This window comes from Dipodomys ordii, unplaced genomic scaffold (genome assembly GCF_000151885.1).
Source record: "Dipodomys ordii isolate 6190 unplaced genomic scaffold, Dord_2.0 Scaffold26, whole genome shotgun sequence".
Lineage (NCBI taxonomy): Eukaryota > Metazoa > Chordata > Mammalia > Rodentia > Heteromyidae > Dipodomys > Dipodomys ordii.
In genome coordinates, this window is record NW_012267242.1 from 5,996,943 (window position 1) to 6,022,849 (window position 25,907).

Below are 25,907 nucleotides of genomic sequence, written 5' to 3' on the forward strand. Positions count from 1 at the left end.
AGAAGCATTCTGAATGGGGTTGCTCAGAGAGGCTTACAGAAAGATATTTTGGAGTTTATTGAGTTTGCAGTGATGTTAGGACACCTCCCTGTGGTGATAATCTTGTAAAGTGTTGATGCTGTCTCAGCAGTGTTTGGTAGATCGTAATTAGTACTCAACAAATGTTTATTAAACTGAGCTATTAGATAGGACCATAGATTGAGAGCCAGAGCTAGTGATGAAGTTTATATAATCACCAGTATATATGGAAAGGATTTTCTACCTAAGCAGAAGGCTAAGAACTGACACTTATAGAATACATTATGTGGGATTAAAGAAGAAGGAAGAAAATTAAAATAGATGAACAATCAGAAAACAAAATCATGCGTTTTCACAAGGACCAGATGAAAAAACTTAAAAGAAACTTAGAAGTACCACTGTTTTATGTAACTTTATGCATTCTGCTTTTGAGATAGTTGACTGTTTTCTCCTTGAAGCTCATCTTGTCCTGGTCTCCAACCATAATATCCAATAACTATAGAAAGATTAAAACCTTTATATCATATGATTAGAGTGGATCAGGAATGACGAGAAGGAGAAAAGTGTAGACTGAATCCAGAGGCCTCCGAAGGGACTGGCTACCCTCACAGTGGACAGCCTCTAATCAGGTTGAAAACATGAGATTCAAAATTTTATTCTTGTTTCTTTTGCTGTTTTTTTTTTTAGTCAAATATCCTACTTGTTATAGGGAAATGCTAACTTTTTATTTTACTTGGAGGTACTGAGAGTAGGGGAGCAAAGGACTTCCTTATGAATGTTTGAAAAGAGGAATATGGAAGTACAGGAGAAAATGTGCCCTGATTCAGTTAAACAGAGGAGAAATAAGTTTTTGAAGATAACTGGAAAACACTGAAGAAATGCACTCTTTACCTGACTTATGCAAATTTAACTCCCGTGTCCATCATCTTTATAATGAAAATAAACATCATCTTTAAGAATTGGGACCTGATTATGGGAAGTTTTGAATATTACCTTGACTTGTAATTGAGTGGTTCTCATTTATCTTCCCCTCATTGTAAATTATGAGGGGTGGGGGTGGGAGGGCGGGAGAGAGAGAGAGAGAGAAGGAGAGAGATTTGGATATTATTGAAGGCCTATGATTTTTAAAAACTCAGAAACAACTTGAAAAAAATCAATACTTCATAAAATTATTCTAGAGATGAAGTTCAGAATGATTAAAAATAAGGTGAAGCAGGTATGAGTACAGCAGTCCTGGTAAAAGAAGACTTGAGATAGTTCTGTGAATAGTTGTAAATGATAGGTAAAAACATGATGAATGCAAACAGTCAGTATGAAATCAAAAATAAGCCTAGCCACTGTAAAAGTGAGACTTCAGAATTATTACACTCTAAAGCAATAGCTCTCCTACCAATTAGTTCATAATAAAATTTAGCCTTTTATACTTTTGGGGGTTTTATATATACTTAAATTTATATAATATATTTAAATATATTTAAATTTATATAATATATAATTCAAACCACAAACTGTGTATTGCACTACTGATAACATATTAAAACTTTTTCTATGTATGAAATGAACTATATAACTGGGGGGGGGCATGCAGGGAGTGGAAAAACTGGGAGAAACTGAGGGAGGGGTGATACAGGGTGACACCTGACTTATATGACTGTAACCCTTCTGTATATCTATCACCTTTACAATATTTTTAATTTATTATTATTTTATGTAGTTATACAAAGGAGTTGTCATTTAACAAAGCAGTTTATGAATATAATGTATCTTGATAAATGTCACCCCTTATAAAATCACTTTCAGCTATGTGGGAAGCACTTCAATATATAATTAGAATACTAATTATTATTATTAATCTTCACAACAGCTTAGTGAAATATGAAATTCCCCAGTTTTGAAAAGATGGATGTCAAAACTAAGAAACTTCTAGTAACTTTTTCAAAGGCACACAGCTGGTCTAAAACAAAGTCAGAGATGAAACTCTGTGGCTCAAAGGTTCACAAACTCAACTAGTTATAACTAAATACTGATAAGATAAAGATAATAAACATCTTTTCCTAAGCCAAAACCTTTTGGAATATATACTCTCCAAAATACTTTAAAAAAATAAAGACATTATTATCAATGTCAGCTTCAGTATGACTTGAAGAAATCTGGTATTAAAGTAAATATCTCAAATCACCTAAAATTATGCTCTGCTTATTCTGAGGAAGAAAGAATTTAAAATAAAGTAACATCACTGTTTATTTGTAAATAACAAAGTGCCAACTGTTTCTTAATTGCTTAGACTGTTGATAAATAATCCAGCCCTGCTCCTCTGCATAGACAATTTGCTATGGATCAGACCAGGAAATCCAAACACTAAACAGGGAAAGCTTTTCTATAACTCCTTGTTTGTCATAGGGAGGGAAACTCCTTGATAAAGAGTTAAAACACTTTTTTCTTCTTCTGATATTTGCTGGAACCATAATGTTCATAACCTGGGCTGAATTCAGTGAATTTCAATGGGATAAAAATGGACAATTTCATTGCTTTCACTACTTATTTGTACTATAATTTTAATGAAAAGGTTGAGGCATAGGTGGAAACAGTTTAAAATGATATTTTCATTGAAATAAACTACACCACTAAATGATTGCTTACTAGAACAGATTTATAGTTCATAGATAAATGTGTGTTTTCTAGAAAGAAACGAAGGCTTTAGGAAGTCTCTACTCTGCCTAGGGATATACTGTAACCTGATATCATTATATTTATGATTTTATAGTTTAAAAATGAATATTAAATGAAACAAAGTTCCCAGGGATCGCTCAGGAGTCGGCTAAGTACATAGCATTTTGCATAGATGGTTGGAAGGCACAATTTTGCCCCATCACTGCGTCCATATCCTTGAACGATTTCGACTGAAGACAGCATTTCTTTGAATTTTTCATTAAACCAGACGTCTTGAAATATGAATTCCTTTTATGTTTCTGTGAGTTTGGGCTAAAAGAACCCCAGTGAATAAATCATATAATACTACGTGTCACCAGCACTTGTGAATATTTCTGCTTTGTTATTCTATTCTCAGTAGAGCACCATTGATTATCAAACTCAGCGGAGAGCATTTTATGATCATATATCTCCATTAGCTCCTAGTTTGACTACCATAGATTTTTCTGGTTAAGCTTGCATTATGTATTAGGAAGCCCATCTCTTCAATACAAAGTTTGATTTCATTTTTTTCTAAGCTTAGAACTCTTATTATGTATTATGTATAAAGATTCTTTTCTTGGATATGTAAAAATAGGCTGCACTGTCTTTGTGTAACTGAATTGTATGCCATCTTTTTTTTTTGATTCACAGTTAGCAAATTATACTATGAAGATGGATCACTATAATACAATGGCTGTCGAGGTAAATATTTCTTCACTTGTTAAACAAATGAAAAGTCAATTGTGCCCTGAATTCGATTTTAATAAAATGAGCAAGGCAGAATAATGCAAATTTGATTGATATGCTAATGGCAAAGAGAAAAGAATACATAGTTTAAAAGTTAGTTATGCTAAATAATCTTGGCAGGATTGAAAATTAGAGTAAAATGTAAATTGTGTAATTATAAATGCTTATGCTGTAGAATGTTATATATCTGATCCATAACTAGAGAAAGATTGTAAATATTAGTGAAGCAATGTATTAGCTTCCATACATCATATGGAATATTGTGATAAATAGATGAACATGGTGTTGAAATATAAGAAACCTGCCAATACAAATCAATTAGAAATTATTCATATGATTTAACAGTAATAAAGTCAGCTTCCAGATTATAAGTTTTATTTCCAACATTTCTGTGTTCATTTTTATGTGCTATTTTTTTCAACAGAAAGCTAAATTAACAACTATAGGACTTGAATCTAGTTTCTGCACAGGTTTTGGAGATGGACAAAGCATAACTATTGTTTCTTTTGTTTCAGACAGTAGATGGGAACAACTTAATTGCTAAAGTACAACAAATGGAGAAATTTCTTACAGGAATTTCCTAATGTTTTCATAATCTATAGTGCTTATTCTCTTACATGAATCTGTTAGTTCTATAAATAATAGGTTTGTATGTGGTGAGGCAATGTATGAGTTGAAGCTGGGAAGCTACATGAACAGTATTCTGTGTGCTGCTTTTGTAAGGGTTGCATTTCTCTGCAGATGTGATGTGTTGGGAGACTAACCCCAGTCTCCACTGTCTGGCCAATCTCTCTGCTCTCCTGGAGTTTATAAAAATAAAAGCAAGAGGAAGAAATAGATTTATCTCCCTGCTTCTTCTGAGCCAAAGGCAGAAAACTCCAGCTGCAGGGTGCTCACTCCTCAGTAATAGTCACCTAGAGAAATTATTTTATTTTTCATTTTTAATAGGAATGAATTTGAGAATATGGAGAATTTTAATTCTCTTTACAGGCCTGTTAAAGACTTAATCTTTTAGGTTCTTTCTTTTTCTTTTCTGTTTCTTTCATGTCAGATATGTCTCTAAAATAAAAAGGAAAAGAAACTAGACAAACTAAAATAGTGAGTGACCAAAGCCTTTAGGTCATAGACTAAGAAAATCCAAACAGGAGATCTTGTCCCTTGTGCTACTAGGGAAAAGCACAGAAAAATAGAGATCAAATAAAAGTGTATTTGTGATTATAATTCAGCTCTAAATCTTCATATTGAATTCTGATCTAACATGACTAATGGAGGCTCCTCTTTCCCTAGAGTAAGTGTGTCTATGAAATTCACATCAGTATGTGCCACTTGGAAGACAAGAAATTTTGTGTTTTTGATTTTTTTTGTTTTGTTGTGTTGTTTTTTGGTGCTGATAGGGGGGCTTGAACTCAAGGCCAGGACACTGTCCCTTAGCATTTTCATTCAAGGCTGGCACACTACCACTTGAAACAGCTCTACTTACATCTTTTAGGTAGTTAATTCATGATAAGAATCTCACAGACTTCCTTTCATGTGCTGATTTTGAACCTCAAAACAGAGATCTCTTGAATAACTAAGATTACCAGAGGGAACCACTGGTGCCCAGCAAGAGTTTGTTTAGTTGTTTCAATGTCGTGCAAAAAGCTGTGTGTTCTCTTATGTCTTAAGAGAGGATTCAAGGCCATTGGTCTTGTGCCTTGGGCTCTAAGTTAACTAAAAGCAGGAGAAAGGTAATTACCCAACCCTACACTCTGTATCTATATCCCTTGATCTGAGCCATTTTGAAGTCACTTTGCAACCACCTTGGGCTCTAGGAAGAATAGGAGTTGACAATAAGCATCTTGTGGCAGAAAGCAAATTGCCCCTCAGATAGGCAATACTTTTTTTCTTATCATCCTGACTCAAAGGTAAATGTGTCCCCCCAAAAGAATACAGCCAATATCTCAGGACAGAGAGACAGATGACCTGCTGGGCAGTAGTGATACATTGCTTCCTGTATGACACACATATAGGTAAACCATGAATAGATATTTCTTTTTTTTGGGGGGGGGTCCGATTGTGGGCCTGAACTCTGGGCCTGGGCACAGTTCCTCAGCTCTACAGCTCAAGGTTAGCGCTCGACCACTTGAGCCACAGTGCCACTTCCGGCTTTTTTTTCTGCTTATGTGGTGCTGAGGAATCGAACCCAGGGCCTCATGCATGCAAGGCAAGCGCTCTGCCACTGAGCCACCTTCCCAGCCCTGAATAGATCTTCTTAATAGTAGGTAGGAAAAAAAAAAAACCCTGCCTCTTAATTGGTCTCATGAACTGCATCAATTGCAAGTTATACATTTGGCAACTGAGAACTAACATGACAACTAGATTATATTCAGTGACTTGTTAAGCAGTCTAGTGGAGGAGCTTCTTCAAATTTATCTATAGTCAATCCTAAATAGATGGTCATACTTTAGTAATGAAGTCTTACATATATGTGATGTTTCTATGTAATAGTTATTAATTTTCTCATTTGCTGCATTTATTTTTTAAAGGGTCACCTTTTCTCTAAAGGATTTATGATACTCTCTATTCCCGTAGAATTGATCACTCTCTCGCTTTTTATTTCCCTATTTGACCATCAACATACTTTGGTTACAGAACTTGTAACATTTATTATCTCTACTAATTTATATGCCAGTCTCCACCCTCCACATTCGGTAAGTCCCCTGAGGCCCAGATCCTGTCTTTTTCTTTGTATTTCTTAGGGCTTGACTTATGGTAGGTGGTGAGATAAATATCCCTGAATAAAACAATGGATGCTGGCCCTCTGATTTTTTCTATGCAAGGAATAAAAAAGTTCTTTGCTTTAAATACTTTTTTCTCTATGCCCTTGACTGTCTTTGTTAGAAATTACTTAAATCTTAGCTGAAATGTCTTTAGACCTTCTTTTGATTTTCTGACTAGGTTATGTAGTGTGAGTGAACTAAGGTAAAATTTAGGTAGTGTGCAATTCATAAGTGAATGGAAGACCTTCTGTGATTTAGGATTTTGTCAAAGTACTGTAATACACAGAGATCTGAAGGTTTCCTATGATACATGCTATATTCAGAACTCACAGTAAGTATGCTTGGTACAGACTCCTTGTTGCTAATTTGCTGCTAGGCCACTGAGAGTCGATTAATATAGCAGTAAATTGCTCTGTAAATTTTTATCTTATCTCCTGGAGCCTTATTCCCCCTGTGTGTCAATGTGACACTCTATTTCCTTTTTGGTCTCCACTTTGACTTTATCCCAGTTATTGTTCTGCTTTTCATTTGGCATTTTGGCCACTATTTTGGCACTATTTAAATTTGGCTCCTGACTTTTATTTTTAGTTCTTTAGACAGCTTGCAGTAGCATACACATGCATGACCTGAGTCAGTTGTTCATTTCTCTTCTGCCTCATTTTAGATAGACAGTTGTTTGTTCTCTTACAGTGTGGAACAGTATTGACTCACCATCCCCCTTCCGATATTTGTGAGCATATGTAAGCACTTGGCCTTCGCTTCTGGCCCACCAGATACTGAGCAGAGACCCTCAGGTTCATAATTAATACATAATTATGTTAGAGAGGACAAGAATTACTTTGAGTGGAGAAAGCCTGTTTAAAAATATTCCAGGTAGCAAAATATAAATTCCACTGTAGTTGGAGTATTTCATCCATCCTGAGGTCAATTACTTGTCCCTTTTCCCAAGCAGATTGATTTTTTTCCTCAGTACTTGATGCTTTCTCTTGCTTCTGATTTTTGCGTTGTCCACCAAGTCTCCTTTCATCCATGTATAGAGAGAAAATAATCTACCTAAGACCAGAATTGCATATATTCACTCTGTCTTCCTGCTTTCCTTCCTTCTTCCGTCCCTTCCTATTTTTCCTTCTTTCTTTCCTTTCTTCCTTCCTTCCTTCCTTCCATGAGATCAATGTTTTAGATCCTAGGTCCAAACCCCAGGAATTCCACATGTCATATGTGGTCATTCACATCAACTCTATATGCCATATGAAGAGACTTAGTGAAAGGCACAAGTAGGAATTTTTTACATGGGACCTGTGTGCCATGGGAAGACAACTTTTCAGTACATCTTCAGCTGGCCTCCATAAACTAAACACAATGTGGACATATGATGTGGCACAAGGTATGAAAGCTAACAAAGGTAAGCTCCCTTTAGAAAGTCTCCATTGGACCGTCACATCTATCTTGAGACCTTACCTGCTGTCCATCCTAGGACAACTGGAGCAATATCACAGGAATGCAGAGTCAAAGAAATGCTAGTATTCAGTTCCTTAACAGTCGATGTCCCTTATGAAATATGTTCCATCGGACTTTTTCCTCTAAGCTTCAAAGATTTATGAGGAATGAAAAAATGGTAATAATCTAAAGCTAACAGAGGTTTAAAGAACTACAGATGTAATTGATTGTTTCAAGTAAAATTCCTTTTACCCCGGCTTCCTTGTTCATGGTATTGATCAATCACATACACTTATTTAGTGAAACTGCTGTATTCTGGAGAATTCAAACTGATTTACTTCACTTATATTAAATGATTTAATTTGCTTTTAGTGCCCCCAAAAAAATTTTAGTTCAGATTGAGATGCTCACTTTAAGGAAAAAATTATAGTAACAAGAGAGACACTCAAGATCACTTAAGACAACAGATTTGAAAATTAAATTTAATGACATATTTATTCTTACATTTATAATGCTATATATTAACAATTTAAATCTATCATTTCCTTTTATGGGGAATACTCACTCCTAAAATACAAAGGAGAAAAATATTAACTTTAAAAATCATTAATATGTCAGATAACAAAAATTATTCCCTTGAAGTTATTAACTATATCAGCTATATAAACAGCTCAATCTCCTTGAACTGTGAAGGAATTAAGCATTTGTATTTAAATATAGACATTCAAGATTAGATGGTAGTATGGAGGTTTAGCGAAAAGTTACTAGAGGTATCTTGTCTAGTGGGCATTACATCAGAGGAATATGAATACAGAATAAATAACAAATTGTCTTACATGAAGAACAGTAGCTCCATAATTTCAGCCTTGGGAAGAAGAAAAGAAAGGAGTCATTTATACAATCCTAACTTTTTACCCAATAATGGTTCCATCACCAGACAAAAGAATATTTCTAACCTCATACTATTCTAGAGTCAAAATCATTATAAAATTGTTAACTAGATTATAGAGAAATGACTATAAATTCAGGTAGAGTTGGAATGGAATGTAAGAAGCAATATAAACTAATTATTACATATATTCTATTTTATTAAACTTTTCATATCTACATTGTATATATATGTGTATATGTACACATACATATATACAACAATCTTTTCACACATTTTCTATAATTTCCTATATAAATGTTTATATGCTCATATATTTATAGTTTTGACATAATGCAAAAAAAATAAATAAAAAATGCAAATAAAAAACTTGTGTTATATTGATAATTTTTAAAGACTGAATAAAATCGCTTTTCTGTGTCATTCTCCAGTGTTTTGTAGTAATTAAAAGAAGTGAGAATAGCTGATTTCTCTTTCCAAACTCCAAACTCTTCTCTATATTTAGAGCATTGATTCTAGGTGTGTTATTATCAGTGAATTTGTTTTCCATGTCTTAATTTAATTTTAGAAGAGAAGATACTTTTTTTCTCTCTTCCCATGGCAATTAAGGTTACTATAGATTTTCAAGAATAAAAATAAACCCAGTGGAAGAAAATCTTTTCTATGAGCAGATGGCTTTTGATACATCTAGGTTTTGCCATTTGTTTTAGTGCTTAAAATAAACATTATTTATAAGACCACTTACATTTTGATGTTACTTAATGAGAAATATGCATCATTGATTTGACTAGCTTAAGAGGTCATTTAGAACTTGCCCGTTAACAAGCTGTAATCTGCTGAGCACAGGATGACTTTGTTTAACATTATCTATTCAGAGCTGATCGATGACAATAATTGTTTTATACCAATCTCTTTTGAAAGTTGCTAATTACATTGAAGGGCATGAATATTAGCTATTTTTAGTATTATTTATTTAGAAAGTTGTAACCCATTCACCTTGAACTGAAAAAAATATTAAAATTCATTCTGCTCCTGGATTGTACTTTTAAAAAATTACATTTATTCACTAGTTCTAGAATAGGAAAAAAACAAAATATCATTTATGCTTATAGAAGGTAGTATGGTAGAATCTCTACTATGTTGTATCTTTTTATATCTATCCTTTGTTAAAATGGGCTCTCCACAATGTAAGAAACTGGTATCTTTAAAAATGCAAAAATAGTCTATTTATTCTGTAGGGTATTAGTGGAAGGATCATGAGCTATAAAGTAAGACAGATCTGACTCTGCCATTTACTCTTACTGGTTTTGTGATCTTGGGCTGATTACTTACACTTAATTTCTTCACTAAACTTGGAAGACCATGCTTTGTTTACAAGGATATTGTGAGAGTTACTGCAGTAAATATAATACTTGGCACATTCAAGGAGCTCAATAAATTTTAGATCTTCCCTGTACTGATGGCCCCTCCCTCACCCACACTGATGTTTCATTCTTCTAGCATTTTACACACACACACACACACACACACACATCCTGCCTGAAGCCAGTTAAAGACTGATTGATGGGTTTTAGCTTACTAGCTATCCTATTATTACTATATGCTCTTCACTACCTAATTGTAAATAAAATAATTTGTTTTGAAAAGGATTTTATTCTGCCTTGAGTAAACATCTAGGATATTAGGACATTAGAAGTTTTCGCAAGCACACTATAAGCAGAGTTCCTGAGTGATCCATAGTGTTTCCAGGGATTGCTGGACATGGAGAAGGAAGGCACCTATGACATTTTTTATACAGGAAAAATCTGGTTTTAGCACATTTTCAGACAGTTTTAGTTTTTGTTCTTGCAGATCTCTATTTTTGGAAATGGACATACTTAGCTGAGTATGGTAGTGCACACCTGTCTTCTCAAAACTCAGGAGACTGAGGCAAGAGGTCACCAGTTCCACAACAACCTGGGCTAAAAATAGTAGCATGAACTATGTGGCACAGTATTGTCTCAAAACAAAAGAACTCAGTAGATCACAACACAATAGAATAATAAGTTGGCACACCTACTACTCTAGTATTACCTGATCATAAACAGTCATTAGTCACCTTTCTCAGTATTTTGGCATGCAGTTTTGATGTTTTCAGACAGTATTAATCTTATTTTATCTAAAGTTTGTTGAAACTTTTCTCCCAAAGTTAGTCCCTCTCTGTGCACTCTTGGGTATCTCCCCATTTTCCCAACGCAACATGAATAACTCCTTTTATTGCAGATGAAAGATTTGCCAGTAACACAGCTGAACATTTGGATCCTTTCATATAGCTATATGGTCTTACACAGTTAATTTAATTTTTTGAGGAGTCAATTTTCTATTTTCTCAAATGAGACTAATAATAATCTCCATCTCAGAGTGATGCTGTAAGTTTAGATCACATGAGTCAAGGAAATGCATTAAGATATACTTATGTCTGATATTTTAATTGGTTATTGTTTTTATTAGAAAGTGTTTTGTTTCAATTCCTCCTCTTCATCAGCTATAATGTGCTTTTGGTCTGACTAAAGAGATTTTCAGAATTGAGTACCTTATAATATTAGAAAAACTATTATTTTCTTAGATCAAAGAACTGAACTCTAAGATAATTTGGAAAGCATTTTCTGTAACCTTTGCTATATGACATGGTTTTATTTTCGATAGGTAGTTTCTGGTTTGTTTTCATGGGTTGTTTTGCATATCTTCATTATCATACACATTATATAATATATTTTCAAAATCTCAAATTCTGAATTTTCACAGATTAAAAATGACTGTAAAAGTATATTTTTAATTGCCATGTTTTAATACAGAGAAAATTACAGGATGCAAATTCAAGTAAACTTTATTCCCTTTTTTGTCAGTATTCCACTTATAAATATTTGAAAATAAATATCTTAGTTAAAAAAACATAGACTTTGGGAAAAACCATAATAAATTAGGTCCTAGTCTCAATAGTATCAATATCTATTTGAGTGAAAAGGCATGTTTAGAGAAGATAAGTATTTTGTTAGGTGAAAACTTACAAAGATTTCATGTCCTAACACAATTCTTTGTAACTTGTCAGGCATTCATATAGACAAACTATTGGAAAATTGTAGGGGAAGAACTGAAAACTTTATAGCTAGCTCAGTTAGTATTTCTCAACACATGCTCTTCTTCTTCTTTGGTGCCTTTAGGTAAATTCAAGGTATTTCTCCTACAAAATTGATTTCACAGATTATCAGTTTCAATCATTCAAAAAATATGTTTTGCTTCCTTTCCGACTTTGTATTGAAAGGCTTTGCTGAACAACAAATTTCATTTTTGGATCTATGACTGTTAGCTGTGTAATTATAGGAAATTTATGTGCCCTCTTTTTGTAACTATTTTCTAACCTATAAATGAGATATTACAAGTAATTATCTGCTGCACAGATAAATGGGTGGAGGATTGGAGTTTGAGGCCAGCCCAGGGAAAAACCTCTTCTTGACCAATAAATGGATATATAAAGGCACATGCATGGCATCCTAGCTGCATGGGAAATATAAATATGTGGATCACATACTGGTACACACTCCAGCAGGAAGCAAGCCTTTGTTTAAAAAATAACTAGCTCAAAAAATGTCTAGAGGAATGGTTCAACAGTAAAATATCTGCCTAACAAGTGTGAGGCCCTGAATTCAAACTGCAGTTCAAAAGAAAGAAAGGGTGAATGAAGAAAGGAAGAAAGAAAGAAAGAGAGATAATGAAAGAAAGAGAAAGAACGAGAGGAGGAGAAAAAAAGGAAGGGAGGGAAGAAAGAGGGAGGGAGGAAAATTTATCTCAGCAGTATTTTAAAAATTTTGATATCAATGAATTTTAAAAGTGAATTTAAAATTATTTCAATGGACAAATGCAATCTTCACGCCAGCTGACCTGTCAGTGGAAATGATAGGAATTTATAAGGCAGCATTTAAATATTTTAGTAGCCAATTATACATACAAGTAGTAGTAACCTATACTTACTTTGTGCTATGTAATATTTTATGATAAATGTATGAATGCAATCTACATTTGTAACTAATGTGCTATCATTTTTTAGTGGAAAGCGTAAGACTTTGCTTGATGTGAATTATCATGCATAATCTTGATTTTAAAGAACTGTTAGTGTTTCTAATAAAAATGTTTCATGACATGCTTTATCTCCTTATTTACACTAACAGATTCAGAGACGCTGGCGAGGCTTTAGGATTCGGAAGTACTGCTTTAATTATTTTTATTTGAAAGCGTACTTGAAAGCTATCTCAGAGACCAATGATACAATTAGGTAAGTAATACAATCTAATCATGAGGGTTTTAGAGAGATCACTCAGTGTGTGTGCATCATTACCAAACTTAGAAATGAGTGCTAGAGTTTAGTGATGCTTTAGGCAGAAATGTATTAATAAGAGATAATTACATGATTCCAATTATAGGATTCTATTTACCTTAAAATGTATTATTATTATTTTTGGGGGGTCCAGTTGTGGGGCCTGAACTCTGGGCCTGGACACTGTCCTTCAGCTCTTCAGCTCAAGGCTAGCACTCTACCACTTGAGCCACAGCGCCACTTCCGGCTTTTTTCTTTTTGCTTATGTGGTGCTGAGGAATCGAACCCAGGGCCTCAGGCATGCAAGGCAAGCACTCTACCACTGAGCCACCTTTCCAGCCCTTTAAAATGTATTATTATACCATAAATACCTTACTATTTATTGGTTGGATTACTTATGAGATAACACTTTGTTCCTATGCAAAATGTTTAGTTTTATGAATCTATCCTATAGTGATGTGGGTTTACCTATAAAATATATCCACAGATGAAACCATAAGTATATTTTGAGAACTTTATTCTGGAGAACTTGCCTCTCACAGAAAATATCATGGAATATTATTAAAAGAACCTGTCAGTTTTAGAAAACTGTCAGTTTTTTCTAATATTTTTTTAAAAAATTATCTACCTGGGAAGATAAGACTAAATTTAAAGATGGCAGATCTGCTGTCAATGTTTGCAACATTAAAGGCACCATAGTCCTATTGGACTCAATAGTATTCCATCAGCTATTCCAAAGTTCTTTGTGTTAAACTTTCGTACTACATTTCTTCAGTTTTATTTGTTTTTGGTATTTGACTGAAATCTGAACTCACTGCATTGGGCTTCCTAAGCTCTACCACTTGAGCCATACCTTCAGCCCTTACATAACTATTGTGTAAGAGTTTTTAATCCTCCTGTGGTAGGCCTCATCTAGTGACATATGTCTACAATGCTACTCAATAAAAAGGAAATGGTAGTTAATAGTACTTAGCATTTATATAGTACTTTCTTTCAAAATTTGACCCATATATATTATTTTACTTAATATTCCAGGAACCAGGATTAACAAATTATAATAATTTGCTTAAACCAATTTTGCCTGAGAGGCCTAAAATAATGTAGTATAAGATATATCTGAAAACTATTTCTTGTGCATGTTGTAAATATAAAGGTTCTAGTTTTATAGACATAAAGTAGAGAGTTTAAGCATTTAAGCTGGGCATGGTAGTGAATGTCTACAATGCCAGTATTCAGCAGGATTAGGCTGATTCAGCAGGATCTGGAGTTTGAAGCTTGAGCTACATAGTTTTAAGCCAGCCTTGCCTATGTTAGGAATGCTCAAATGGTAAATTCTGCACAAATTTTACAAAAATTTTAAATCTACACTTGAAACACTTCTGGTTCTAAGCATTTAATATGAGATGCATTCAGTCTGTGTATTTCTGTTATCATTTGTAAATTTGTGGTAGAGGTAGTTTTATTATTTCTAAATGGTAATTAAGTACTTAACTTTTTATTGAAATCACATTTTATGTCCTCTGTCTGTTACATTAACAATAATATAAATTCCAATGCTTGACATTGTACAAGTTGCCACTGAGAAAGCCCAAAGGAGAAAAACCTGTGGCAAAACTAAACGTTGGGAGTCAGGGCAGGGTGGAATCATGGGCTTAGAGGAACTTCTCAGAGGCAAGAAGCTGAACCCTGCAAGTTGTGCAGAAACTAGACAATAACATGTGCAACATCATCGGGTTTGATGTATGCAACACAAGGTAAGGAAAACCTAAGACTAAATGCACACAGTATGTACAACTGGAGTCAGAACATACCCCAGGGCATTTAGGCATAGCAAAATGTCTTTTATTTTCAGAACATTGGAATGTACTGGGTTCTCAACATGAGTAGTGGCATGATTACATTGTTTTTGAACACACATGTTCGACCTTAATAGTTACATTTAAATTATAAAATTTATAACATTATTTGTGTTATTAATTTTGTTGAGAATACAGTGTTTTTCCTTCTGATGGAAAAATATATATGACATATATTTAGATTGCTTTTTCCCTTTATTTTATTTTTTGGAATTCAAATACTGGGTTCTAGTCTAGTTCCTTTGCACTGTGTGCCAAATTATACACACACACACACACACACACACACACACAGACACGGGCTTAATAAGACATTTAATGTCTTATCATTTTCTCAATCAGGAATCTGGGAGCAGCTCTGCCCTGTGTCTAGGTTTGAGTTCTCTCTAAGGCTGCAATAAGGCTGTCCACCAGGGTGACTGTCTCAGGTGAAGGCTCAGTGGATGGGAAGATTCATTCCGAACCTATTTTTAGGGGCTATAATTCCCCTGGCTGTTACACAGTTGTGTCTTGTTACATAGGCCTCCCAAAAGCAGTTTATACCTGGATATTAGCTTCCTCTGAACAAGGAAGCCAGAGGACAGGAGAGAGCATCTGAGATAATGACCACATTTTTGTAACTTAATATCAGAAATGAATCTAATTGCTTTCACTATACTCCAGTAAGCCCAGAAACTTAAGTCCCTCCCACACTCCAAGGGAGGGGTTTGCACAAAAGAGTGAAGTCCAGGAGGGTGATTGGAGACCATTTTAGAGACTTATTTCTTCTACACATAATGACTTACACATAGTATGTCAATATAGCTGCTTGCTTTCAGCATTTTGCTGAAAGTGACTTTTATAAGTCACTTTATATTTCCTTAAAACAATATCTCATACCATATTTTTCACTATCCCAAACTTTTATATTATCTGAAAGCATTTGTGTTTTATCCTAACTACTTATACTAACAAATATTAAAATTGGTAATACCTGGATTTCAGAGCAGATGAGGGCTTTAGTCCAGGCCCCTTTCTTTGGATGGGATTAAATCATTTAGAGAAAAATAAAAACACTAAAAAACTTAGTAAATCATTTTACATCAGAATATGGCTTATTTTTGAATTGCATAGGATACCAAATGACATTGAGTTTAACTTTGGTTTATACAATCTTTGTCAGTGGGCAAATTGACATGTTCTATAGCTAATGGTTAAAAAAATTATGTAATGCATATGGAAAAACATTTTCTTATCCAAGAATTGAACTATTACAAAGATAAATGGGATTGATTAAGGCTGAGTTTGCACTCGGTAGACATGTCCTTTGTAATTGCTAGCCTGATATGCAAGTAATGCCCCAGGTTATGAAAAAATATATAATGAAATTAAAAATTAGACAGAGGTACAGATTGGTAGCATTAATAAAACATTTTTAGCTTGGAGTACAGGAAACTATTATTTCTTTACCTTTTGACATAAATTTAAAATAAAAATAATATATCCCCCAAATTTAATGTGTGAGTGAATCAACTGATTATAATAGTAGAGCTGCTGTTTTGAATGTCAGTCTGAAATTTATCAAAACAACTTTGTTTCTTCGCATATTTTGTATAATATGACTTGACTTGAAAGACTTTTTACCTTTGTTTTGATGTGTCAGGACAGTTTTTAAAAATATATGTATATATTTTATATATATATAGATATATATAGTATCACTTTTATTGAGTTAAAATTCCCATACCATTCATTGCATACATTTTTAAGTATACTATTTTGTTTATGGGTGTTTTACGCATTTCACAGTAATACCATCCTTACTGCTTTTAACTTAAAACATTTCCTTATCTGGCATCAAAATACGATAGCCTATAACAGTCTTTTCCCATTCTTTTCTCCCCTTAGCCCTATAACCACTAATCATTGTGCCTCTACATTCTTGCCCATGCCAAACATTTATATGAATTGAATCAAGAGTATGACAACTTTTATGAATTTGTTACTTAGCATGATGTGTTCAGGGTTCATCTGTGAGATCACCTACATTAGTACTTCATTCCTTTTTATTTGAAAAATGCTATTCCATTGAATGGACAGTCCATGCAATTTTTATCCATTAATCTGTTCATGAGCATGTGAGTCATATCTAATCTGGGCTGTTGTGTGAATAATATTTCTCTGAACACGTTTGTGTAATGAGGTTCTTTTTTTAAAAATGTGTTTTTTTTAAAAAAAATATGTTTTCATGAAAGCTTCCAGATGACAAATTTAAGAACTAAGGAATTATGGACACTTGTGCTTGGATATAAATACACCTGGGTTAGAATTGGGGTTCTCTCACTTTTTCCTATGTGACCCTAAGCTAGTTGCTCAGTCCTATAAGTTAGATTCCATCATCTGTATATTGGGGTAGATATTTTCACTTGGTGGGTTTTGTGAAGCATACAGTATATGAAACACTGAGCATATAGTTCACATTTGACAAATGACTTATCAGGGCAAAGGTAGAAAATAATAGAGGGATAATATAACCAAAAGAAAGTGGAGGAAGCACTTATTCCACAATTCAGATTTGTATCTGATAAAGAAAGGAGGAAGGAAGGAATATCTCCCAGAAAGTTACAGTAGTCTGCTGGGTGGTCCTGAAGCCAGAAACACCCCCAGGAAAGAGCCTGTTCCCAGCACACCATCACTCTCACTGCACAGAGGTGATCTTAGTTTGAATGTATTGGTGAGCCCCGTGGTATGTTTTTACACTTATTACATAATGCTTTTTATAATTTCTTTTTTCCTGAGATTTCTGAAATTTCTTAGAATTGCTACTTATATGAGTAGTTACATTCATTGTTTTGAGAACCCTGTAGTTGTACTACATTCTGTTATACTTTTCTTCCTCCTTTTCTACCCTGGGCCTTTTTTCACACTCTGTTTTGGTGAGAGACTTCCTTCTTGCCCTTCTACTAGCATTTTAATTTTAGTAATGATTTTTAGCTTTGCTGAAGTATTTCTAGTGCTTGGGTGTTTCTTTTTCACATCATTTTGTTCTTATTAATAAGAGATCTCACATCTCTGATATGATTAACATCTTGATATAAAGCAGAATACATCTGAGGTAGCTCTGATAGAGTTAAAGAAAAGGATGATTCGCAGAGATGTGAGATGGGTTAAAGGCTCAGGAAAGGATGTATTATCACTGAGAGACCAGCAACAATAGGAAGATGTCACCATGCCACAGTTAAAGGGTTGACAGGAAGATACACTACTAAGAGAATACAGTGAGAGCCAAGGAATTCACTCCAAACCTCTAGCCAAGGGTTGTACTATGATCAGATTATATAATTATCAGTAGAGGTTAAATTTTAACCTAGGTCTGCACTATTAGATTCCTCCAGGACTTAAGCCTTCTTGTTTCCATCTTCCTTTTTATGTTACACAATTGATGGTCTTTAAGTGTTTGTTGCTATATAATTGTGAGAGATAGAAATAATTTGGATGTACATATCCATTTGTTGACTGCGAGGATTCATTTACTCTTAAAGTTGTTGAAGAGAACTAACTCTTTTCACAATAGGATGCTCAAATGCTAGAAACACATGAGGGTCTATTGACGAAATTGATGCTAGAGTTACATTTGAGTATAGGCTATTACATTTGGATCTCAGGCTTTTTCTCAATTTCTTCAGAAAACATATCTTTAATTATTCACTGAAGATAGAAAAGATTGGATGCCTGGGTTCTTTGTATTAAAATTAAATAACCAAAAATATATAGCTACTGAACTTGTGCAGCTGAAGGTTAGATTGTTAAGTCATGGCAGAGATCAAGTGGCATTCTTGATTATCATCAGGAATGATAATCCTTTTCATTATTTCATGTATAAAATATGAGTTAAATGACTGAATTATCTCAGAAAATAAAAGCTCTTTGGGTGGAGTATGTGTTGATGGGTGGTGTTCAATTCCAGATGCCACTATTATGATGAACATTGGCCAAAAATAACCAGCAAACAAACCAGGGATTTAACGGGTTGCGGAATCAAGAAGTGTTGGTGATAAGCCTAGACAAAGGCATGACATATTTTTTCAATTTTTTTAGGCCACAAAAAGGGCAACTATGAGGACAAAAGATTTGAGTTAAACATAAAAAAACGTATTTCCAATAATTAAAGCTGTTCAATAATATGCTGATATATATGGTCTACAATGTCTGGACAAAATGTCAAAATATATGTAGAAAGGATTCTTGGAGGCAATGTGCAAAGAAAGGTTTCCAAATATCCCTTTAAGTCTGAGATAAAATGCTAAATTTGGTAATACAAAAGTATTGAAAAGCTGCACACATTTATATTTTTGTTTAATATTAATTTTATAAAAGTATAAGATTTATGAAAGTATGGATTTTATAAAACTGTAAGAAAAACTACATGAGCCTAATCTATGCTTAAGAAATATGGTAAAACATATATGTAATGTTCATATATCAGGATCAAGATGATATTGTAATAAGTATGTCAAGACTTTGTAGAAACACATACATGAATGTGTGTTTTAAAGTTTTAAGTTAAAAATGCTCTAGATTAACCTAGCAATTTTGAGAAATATTTATAATATTAAAAAGTATATTTGGAGCTAGCATAAAAGTTGATTTGCATTCTTATGGAGAGTAAGATTATCTCAGAGGTGACAATACCCCTACAAGTCATGGAATTGGCCTTTCAAACTTTTGGAGAATACCACCTTGGCATTGTCATTAATGTGAACAGTCTTCCCATTTTAATATTATCTTAAGAAGTTCTTGAACTCATTGACATGCTTGCCAAAATGCTAGTGGTAAAGTCTCTTAAAATACATTACCAGCTTTTTCATGACATGTATAGTGCTGATGAAATCTCACATTTATGAGACCAACCTGCAGTGCTTTCCAGATCCCTATATATCTCTGTCTTCTTGACATAAATAGGCTGATAATTTGGTTTCCTTGGTTATTAAAAATCCAGAGGGCCTATATCATAGCATAGAAAATGAATGAACATTGTGTTCTTTCCCCATTGTATTTTGTGTAGCCAACCTTCAGTTGTATTGTGACAAATTGTTTTAGATTTTAAAATTCAGTTGCTGTTTATTTCTTAAACACTGTCAGAGATTTTCCTAGTGACTATAGTCACAATCCAGAACTAAGCTACCTAACAGCTTCTGTTTTGATATATGTATACAATTTCCTCTGTTAAGTACTGTCATTGCAGTCTGCAATTTGTTTTTGTTTTGAAGGATAAAGCAAAGTCTCCTATCCTTCTAATAAATATCAGAGCCTCAGTGAACTGGCCACTAGACTCTATATTATCTTGCTTTGGCAGATCATATAGAGCTAACCAATGCAATAAATAGGGTTGATGCTAACCCTGAGGAAAACTGAGATCACTTCTGCATCAGGGAGACACCACCATACTAAAGATTTCTAGTTCTCTGGAGTTGAAGTTACTTAATAGACCGAGCTATGTAAGCAGCACATTTCCAATTGTGCTTTAATTAGCAAAGAAATAAGAACATTAAGGAAATCAGCATGTTCCTTCAGATTGGTAATATGCAACCCCCCACCCAGCTTAAAGCAGCCTACTAGAGCGAAGTCTACAGGACAGTGTTTATAGCTGCGCTCTTTTATTGTCCCAAAAGGATTCTTCTGAACTTTCACCATCATAGTCTGAAAGTCACATTAATATTAAATGGAAAAAGTTAAATGCAAATGGTAAAATTCTGGAATTTAAGAGCCTATTGGGATAAACTACCGGCTTGATAACAGTAACTTCCTCTTTAGACACAGGCAGTACAGAAAAACATCATAACTGAGTAGTGGCTGACATGTTGTAAGCACAAAGAGAAGTATTTTAATTGCAGCATCATTCAAAACCTCTGGCTGTTGGAAAAGCATGTCTGTATGCTCTTGGTAAATAACAATAAGAGAAAGAGCAGTCTGTCATGTTATAATCAGAAATGTATTAAGCCCAACATTTAGATGGATAAATTTAGATGCTGCAGACAATGACCAGTTAAGTAAATAGAGGGCAATCACAGTCAGGTTTACTTAACACCTGTTTCATGGGTGATGTTTTATATGCCATTTCATTTCTACACACACTCCCTCTTTTGCAATAGGTATTCTGTATATTTTGATTCTCTTCAACCCCTACCTCATATATGGTCATGGAAGATACTGCACATGGAATGCTGTGTGTGTGTGTCACGTGCACATGCTGGAATGTGCCCCCCAGAACAGGGATCTGTCGCTGTATCTGTGGTTACTATGGATCAGAATGGCTGTTCATTTTCCATTTTCCTTTATAGCTAGTGGGAATTTTGTGGTGGTTATTCCTGTACTACTTCACAATTCAGTGCTGGTTATGTTGTAGATGGGTGGTTTGTACATTACATTAGTTGACAGAGTAGTTAGTTATAACCCCACGGTGGACAGAACTGCATGTGACTTGACATTGATGACAGTGGCAGGTGTAATGTTAGCACCATCTGATTTGGGGAGGGGCTGGGCACATGCCATATGAAGTTCATGTAAGGAAAAGGAGGCACCCTGGTGATTATATCAGTTAGGGACTAGTCAGGAGACAACAAAAAATCACACCAGTAATTTGAATTTGGAACACTTAATATGAAGCCTTACTATAATTAATTAAAAAGGAATAGCTCCTAAAAGGGACAAATGGAAACCCTAAAAAGTGCAGTAATCATAAGTAATAGGAGAAGTTAGCATTTCTAGGTCTAGAAACAGGACTCTGGGAGGAAAATGTACCACCCATTGGTGTTGAGCTTCTGACTTCATTGGAGAGAAGGAATGTCGACTTCTCTAAGATACCACTAGTTAGAGCTGTTTTACAGCCAATGAGTGGCCCTGATGCACAGGGCCTGTGATGCAGATTGATTGGAGCTCATTAGCAAGAACCAACCTTTCAATGTGTCAGTGGAGCTCACTCAATGTTGGGGAAAACTAGGTCTTCTGTGTAGATATGGTAGCCGTACCCCACAGCATATTGGATCCAGAAAGAGAAACTCCTTCTGCTGTATCTTGGACTAATCCTGTAAACCCTTTATCATGGGAGTAGAAGTATGATGGCTGACAAAGGTAAAATTTAAGGTCCAGATGAGAACATAGAAAGGAATAAATTATTGGAAACCAGGAGGTAAAAAATGGTAACTGACACAAAGATGGACTCTGCAATGACATAGACTATGGAAGATTCCATAGATTTGATTCTCACCATTCATTCCAACATACCATGGCTTAGCTTTCCTTATTGGTTTTCTAAACTTCTTTCAACCAAATTTAGCCCTTATAACTTAGTTCTGAGCAACAAGTTCTACTCATTCTACTTTTTCTTTATGATAGTACAGATGCAGGACAACTACAGCCCCTAGAACTGTCTTGCCCAAGATTTGAAAAAAATAAACCATCACACAAATATAAAATTTAAAACCTATAATATCACAATTTTCAGTTTATAAAAGAATATTGTTGATGCTACCCTGAGTCTGTATGTATGTATGCTCAGGAAACTATTCATATCTGTGTCAGTATTTAGTCATTCTAGAGGATATGAGAACCAAGGACGTCAAGCTCTTTCTATAGTCAGACTGTATGGTTCTGAGCTGGACCCATCTCTCACTCTCTTGAGCCAACCTTGTACAAGTGTCTTCCAAGGAAAAGGTGGGGGAATGTCTGGTTTTGGCATCCTTCTTCATATACTAAGTAACTTTCTCTGTTTCCAAAACTTGCCCTGGATTATAGAGGCAGAGGCACAGGAAACAAAGAGAGTTCTCCCAAACTCTCTTTGGCTTTCCATTTGGGTTGGAAGAGATTGTTCCTTTCTTCTTCCAACCCCCCCATCTTTTCATCATTCCAAGACAAAACTTATTTTCCCAGTGTATGCAATTAGATATAGTATAGGAAACAAAATGGCTTACTGATAAAGAAAAAGGAGAACATTTTCCAGTCCTACCTTTTTCTCTGTGATAGTATTCAGACCAATTGGAAAATGATTTTGAAAAAAGAAAAGGATAGCATGTTGAAGTAGAAATATTAATATTAATATTAGCAATGCTGTAGTAATTAAAAATTAGTAGGAAAAATATACAAAACATCTTTAGAAACCTTTACATCCCTTTAGTAGTATTTTCTCATGTATTATGTGCTTGTGTATTTGTAAAATTTTTAAAACATACAGAAAATTAACAAAATATTTTATAGGTAAACAGTTTGAGATACAAGTAAAAGAAATTATAAAGATGGCCTGAAAACCATACCTCATATCAGAGAAGCACTTTTGGAGAATATCCTTTAATATATGTTTTTGTGAGCATACATATGTCTAGTTGAAGGACATTTTATCCCTTTAGAGAATAAATCTGTCTCCAAGTCAGTTCACTTCTTCTAAACTATCTAGGTACTCTGGAGCTTACTTAGTCATTCTTGCCTTCAGGAAAGACTCTAGGTGTCATGGAACAAGAAAGCAGCCAAGTCCCATCTGTCCACCAGTGTGATTTGCTCTAATCATCAGCTCACTACTTCCAAGACTCTCTTGGTCTGCTAGGTTTGGTGCACTTTTGTTTCCCTTTAGAAGTGCTTCTACCGATCTGAATTGCAAGCAGTGCCTTGTTTCATAATCTAACTTTTGAGCTCAGCACCACGCTCTCTCACATGCCATCTGTTTCTTCTAACAGTACCACCACTTCTGAATGGCTGGGCTCAGAAGGCCAAGACAAAAATATTCCAGATTAGATATGCCCAGCAAGTCTTTTATGTTCATAGACTATCAAAAATCTATTTCCTACTATAAACCCTTGGTGCCAAGCACAGAAAACTAATTTGCACACTTCTTCAAATTCATGTTTATGACCTCAGGAGCATTTGATAACTCTCTTGCTAGTCAAATCAGCTTGGGACCATTCTAATCCACCTTCTCAGAGCTTCTACCAACAATGTACCTCAAAAGTAAAAGATCTGAGATCTCCAAAGGTGTGTGTGTGTGTGTGTCTGTGTGTGTGTGTGTGTGTGTGTGTGTGTGTGTGTGTGTGTGTGAGTTTAAATTTCGTACCTGAATTAAATTGCCCATAATCTCATCTCTGTCACTGCAATGCATGCCCTGGTGGTAGTCCATTCATCAAGCCACATGAGTTATTCCCTAAGGTCATGGGTCACATAAAAGATCTCTTTTAATCCTTTATATATCTTCTTAAATATTTCCTTTATTTTTTTCTCCTAAATCCCTTCTTACCCTCTTATACACCATAAACAGGTAAGCTTTCTTGCTACATACTCCTTTAATGCTCTGAATTGTTTTTTCTCTGAATTGATACCTCTGAAAAGTTTTGGAGTTGTTTTCCTAGTACCTGTCCTTGGTTGTAAATCACCATCATCCTAGTACCTATCATGGCATTCAGAACACAGTTAACAAAATCATGTTGTAGGTTTTTGGAACCCTATTAAATCTTTCTTTGCTATAGATGTTCAGGGCCTATAAGAAATATGATAAAACAGTAAGACAGATGAGACACCAAAAATACCATACTTATGATTGATGAAGCTCAGAAACTTTTATATAGTATGTATGTTCAGATAAATGGGTTTTCAAATAGCGCACAATAAGAGGTAGACTTCCCAGTCACTTAAAAACTCACTGTGCAGACAGACACCTTCTACTTGCCAGTATTAGACCTTGCTAGGCCAAACTCTGAGTCTCTCTTTTCAACATGACTGTCTACAGAGCCTTGGGTTGAGCTATCTTTCAATTACATTAAATTATTTCCCAACAATTGGACATCCTCTTCAAATGGAAGGAAACAAGAGTGAAGGTAGTCTCCAGTGCTGTGTCAAATAACACTTGGGTTAATAAATATAAATTGTGTCAAACATTTCATTCAATGTCCATAAGATGGATGGATGGATGGATGGATAGATCGATAGATCAGATAGTTAAAGAAAAGGAAAGAGAGAAAGAATAAAGAAAGAAGGAAAGAAAAGAAAAAGAAGAAAAAAGGATACTTCTACTGTAATAACTCCTAACTGTAATTAATGGACAATCACTATAACATTTATCTGCCTAAAATCGTTTACATTTATGTTGTTATATTTTTCTTAGATAATTCTATGAGTGGGATTTGGGGTAGAAGTTGGAGTTTATTTTTATAAATTAAAACATATCCTTTAATATTCTTCAATAAGATTATCAGTTTGTACTTCTACTAACAATGTAAAGGATTCCTTATGTTTTTGTCCAAACTGGCTTTTAGCTTTTTTCTTTTTTAAAAATGATTGCCAATTTAATAGTGTATATAACTCTAACTTTTTAATTGAACTTTTCTTATTTTTAAGGATGTGGGTATTTTATTGGCTATTTGTACTCTTTAATGTATGCTGTTTCTCTTTGTTCAGTTTACCTAGCTATACTATTGGAAAAATTTTACCTACTTATATTATTGTAAAAAGGCTTTTTTAGGTGAGGGGAATAAACTGTTTCCTAAGGTACAGTTATTTTCCCTCATTTGCTATTGTCATTCAAACACATTTATGGACATTTGTTAGCATGACAGCCTTTCAGTTCTTTATGTAACTATGTTTATCAGTTTTTTAAATAAATTCTTCATGTTATTCTAAAAATAGTCATGGGTATATTCTCTTGATTTGTAGGGTTTCTTTAGTAATATTTAATATTAAATCCCTGTGCAATCTTATTTGATAAAGGCAGTAGATTTTAAATGTAGTTATTATCTTATAAATGGCCAACAAGCACTTAGAAGATACTTGACTTACCTCTTGCTGACAAGTGCCGGATATCTTATCATACAATATGTCCCCACATGTCCCTGTCTATTTCTGTCTAGGTAATTTGATTTATCTCTCTTTCTACATCACATGGCTTAAATATCTACCAATTATATTAATTTATAAAATACTGTGACTTGTTTTTCTAGTTATTATCTCCCTAAATTTTGAATGATTCTGACATATTCCGATATATTATTTGTTTTTAGTATGTTTAAATTAAAATTTCAGAGTAGTATAGAGACAGAGAGTACTCTTAATTTAGAGACTTCTTGTCAAGAAGTATCTTCATATGAGTTGGTCTTTTTTTTAATTTAATTTTATTTTATTTGTGAACATACTGTACAGAGGGG

The 25,907-nt window shown here is 34.2% G+C and overlaps 1 protein-coding gene across 1 annotated transcript in view; it reads left to right on the forward strand.

Annotated features, from left to right (window-relative positions):
* Positions 1-25,907, forward strand: part of Spata17 (spermatogenesis associated 17) — a 146,197-nt gene that overhangs the window by 19,749 nt on the left and 100,541 nt on the right. The window contains exons 4-5 of the mRNA XM_013015163.1: positions 3,361-3,411; positions 12,747-12,850. Of these exons, the coding sequence (XP_012870617.1) occupies positions 3,361-3,411; positions 12,747-12,850 (155 nt within the window). The remainder of the gene's footprint in view (positions 1-3,360; positions 3,412-12,746; positions 12,851-25,907) is intronic.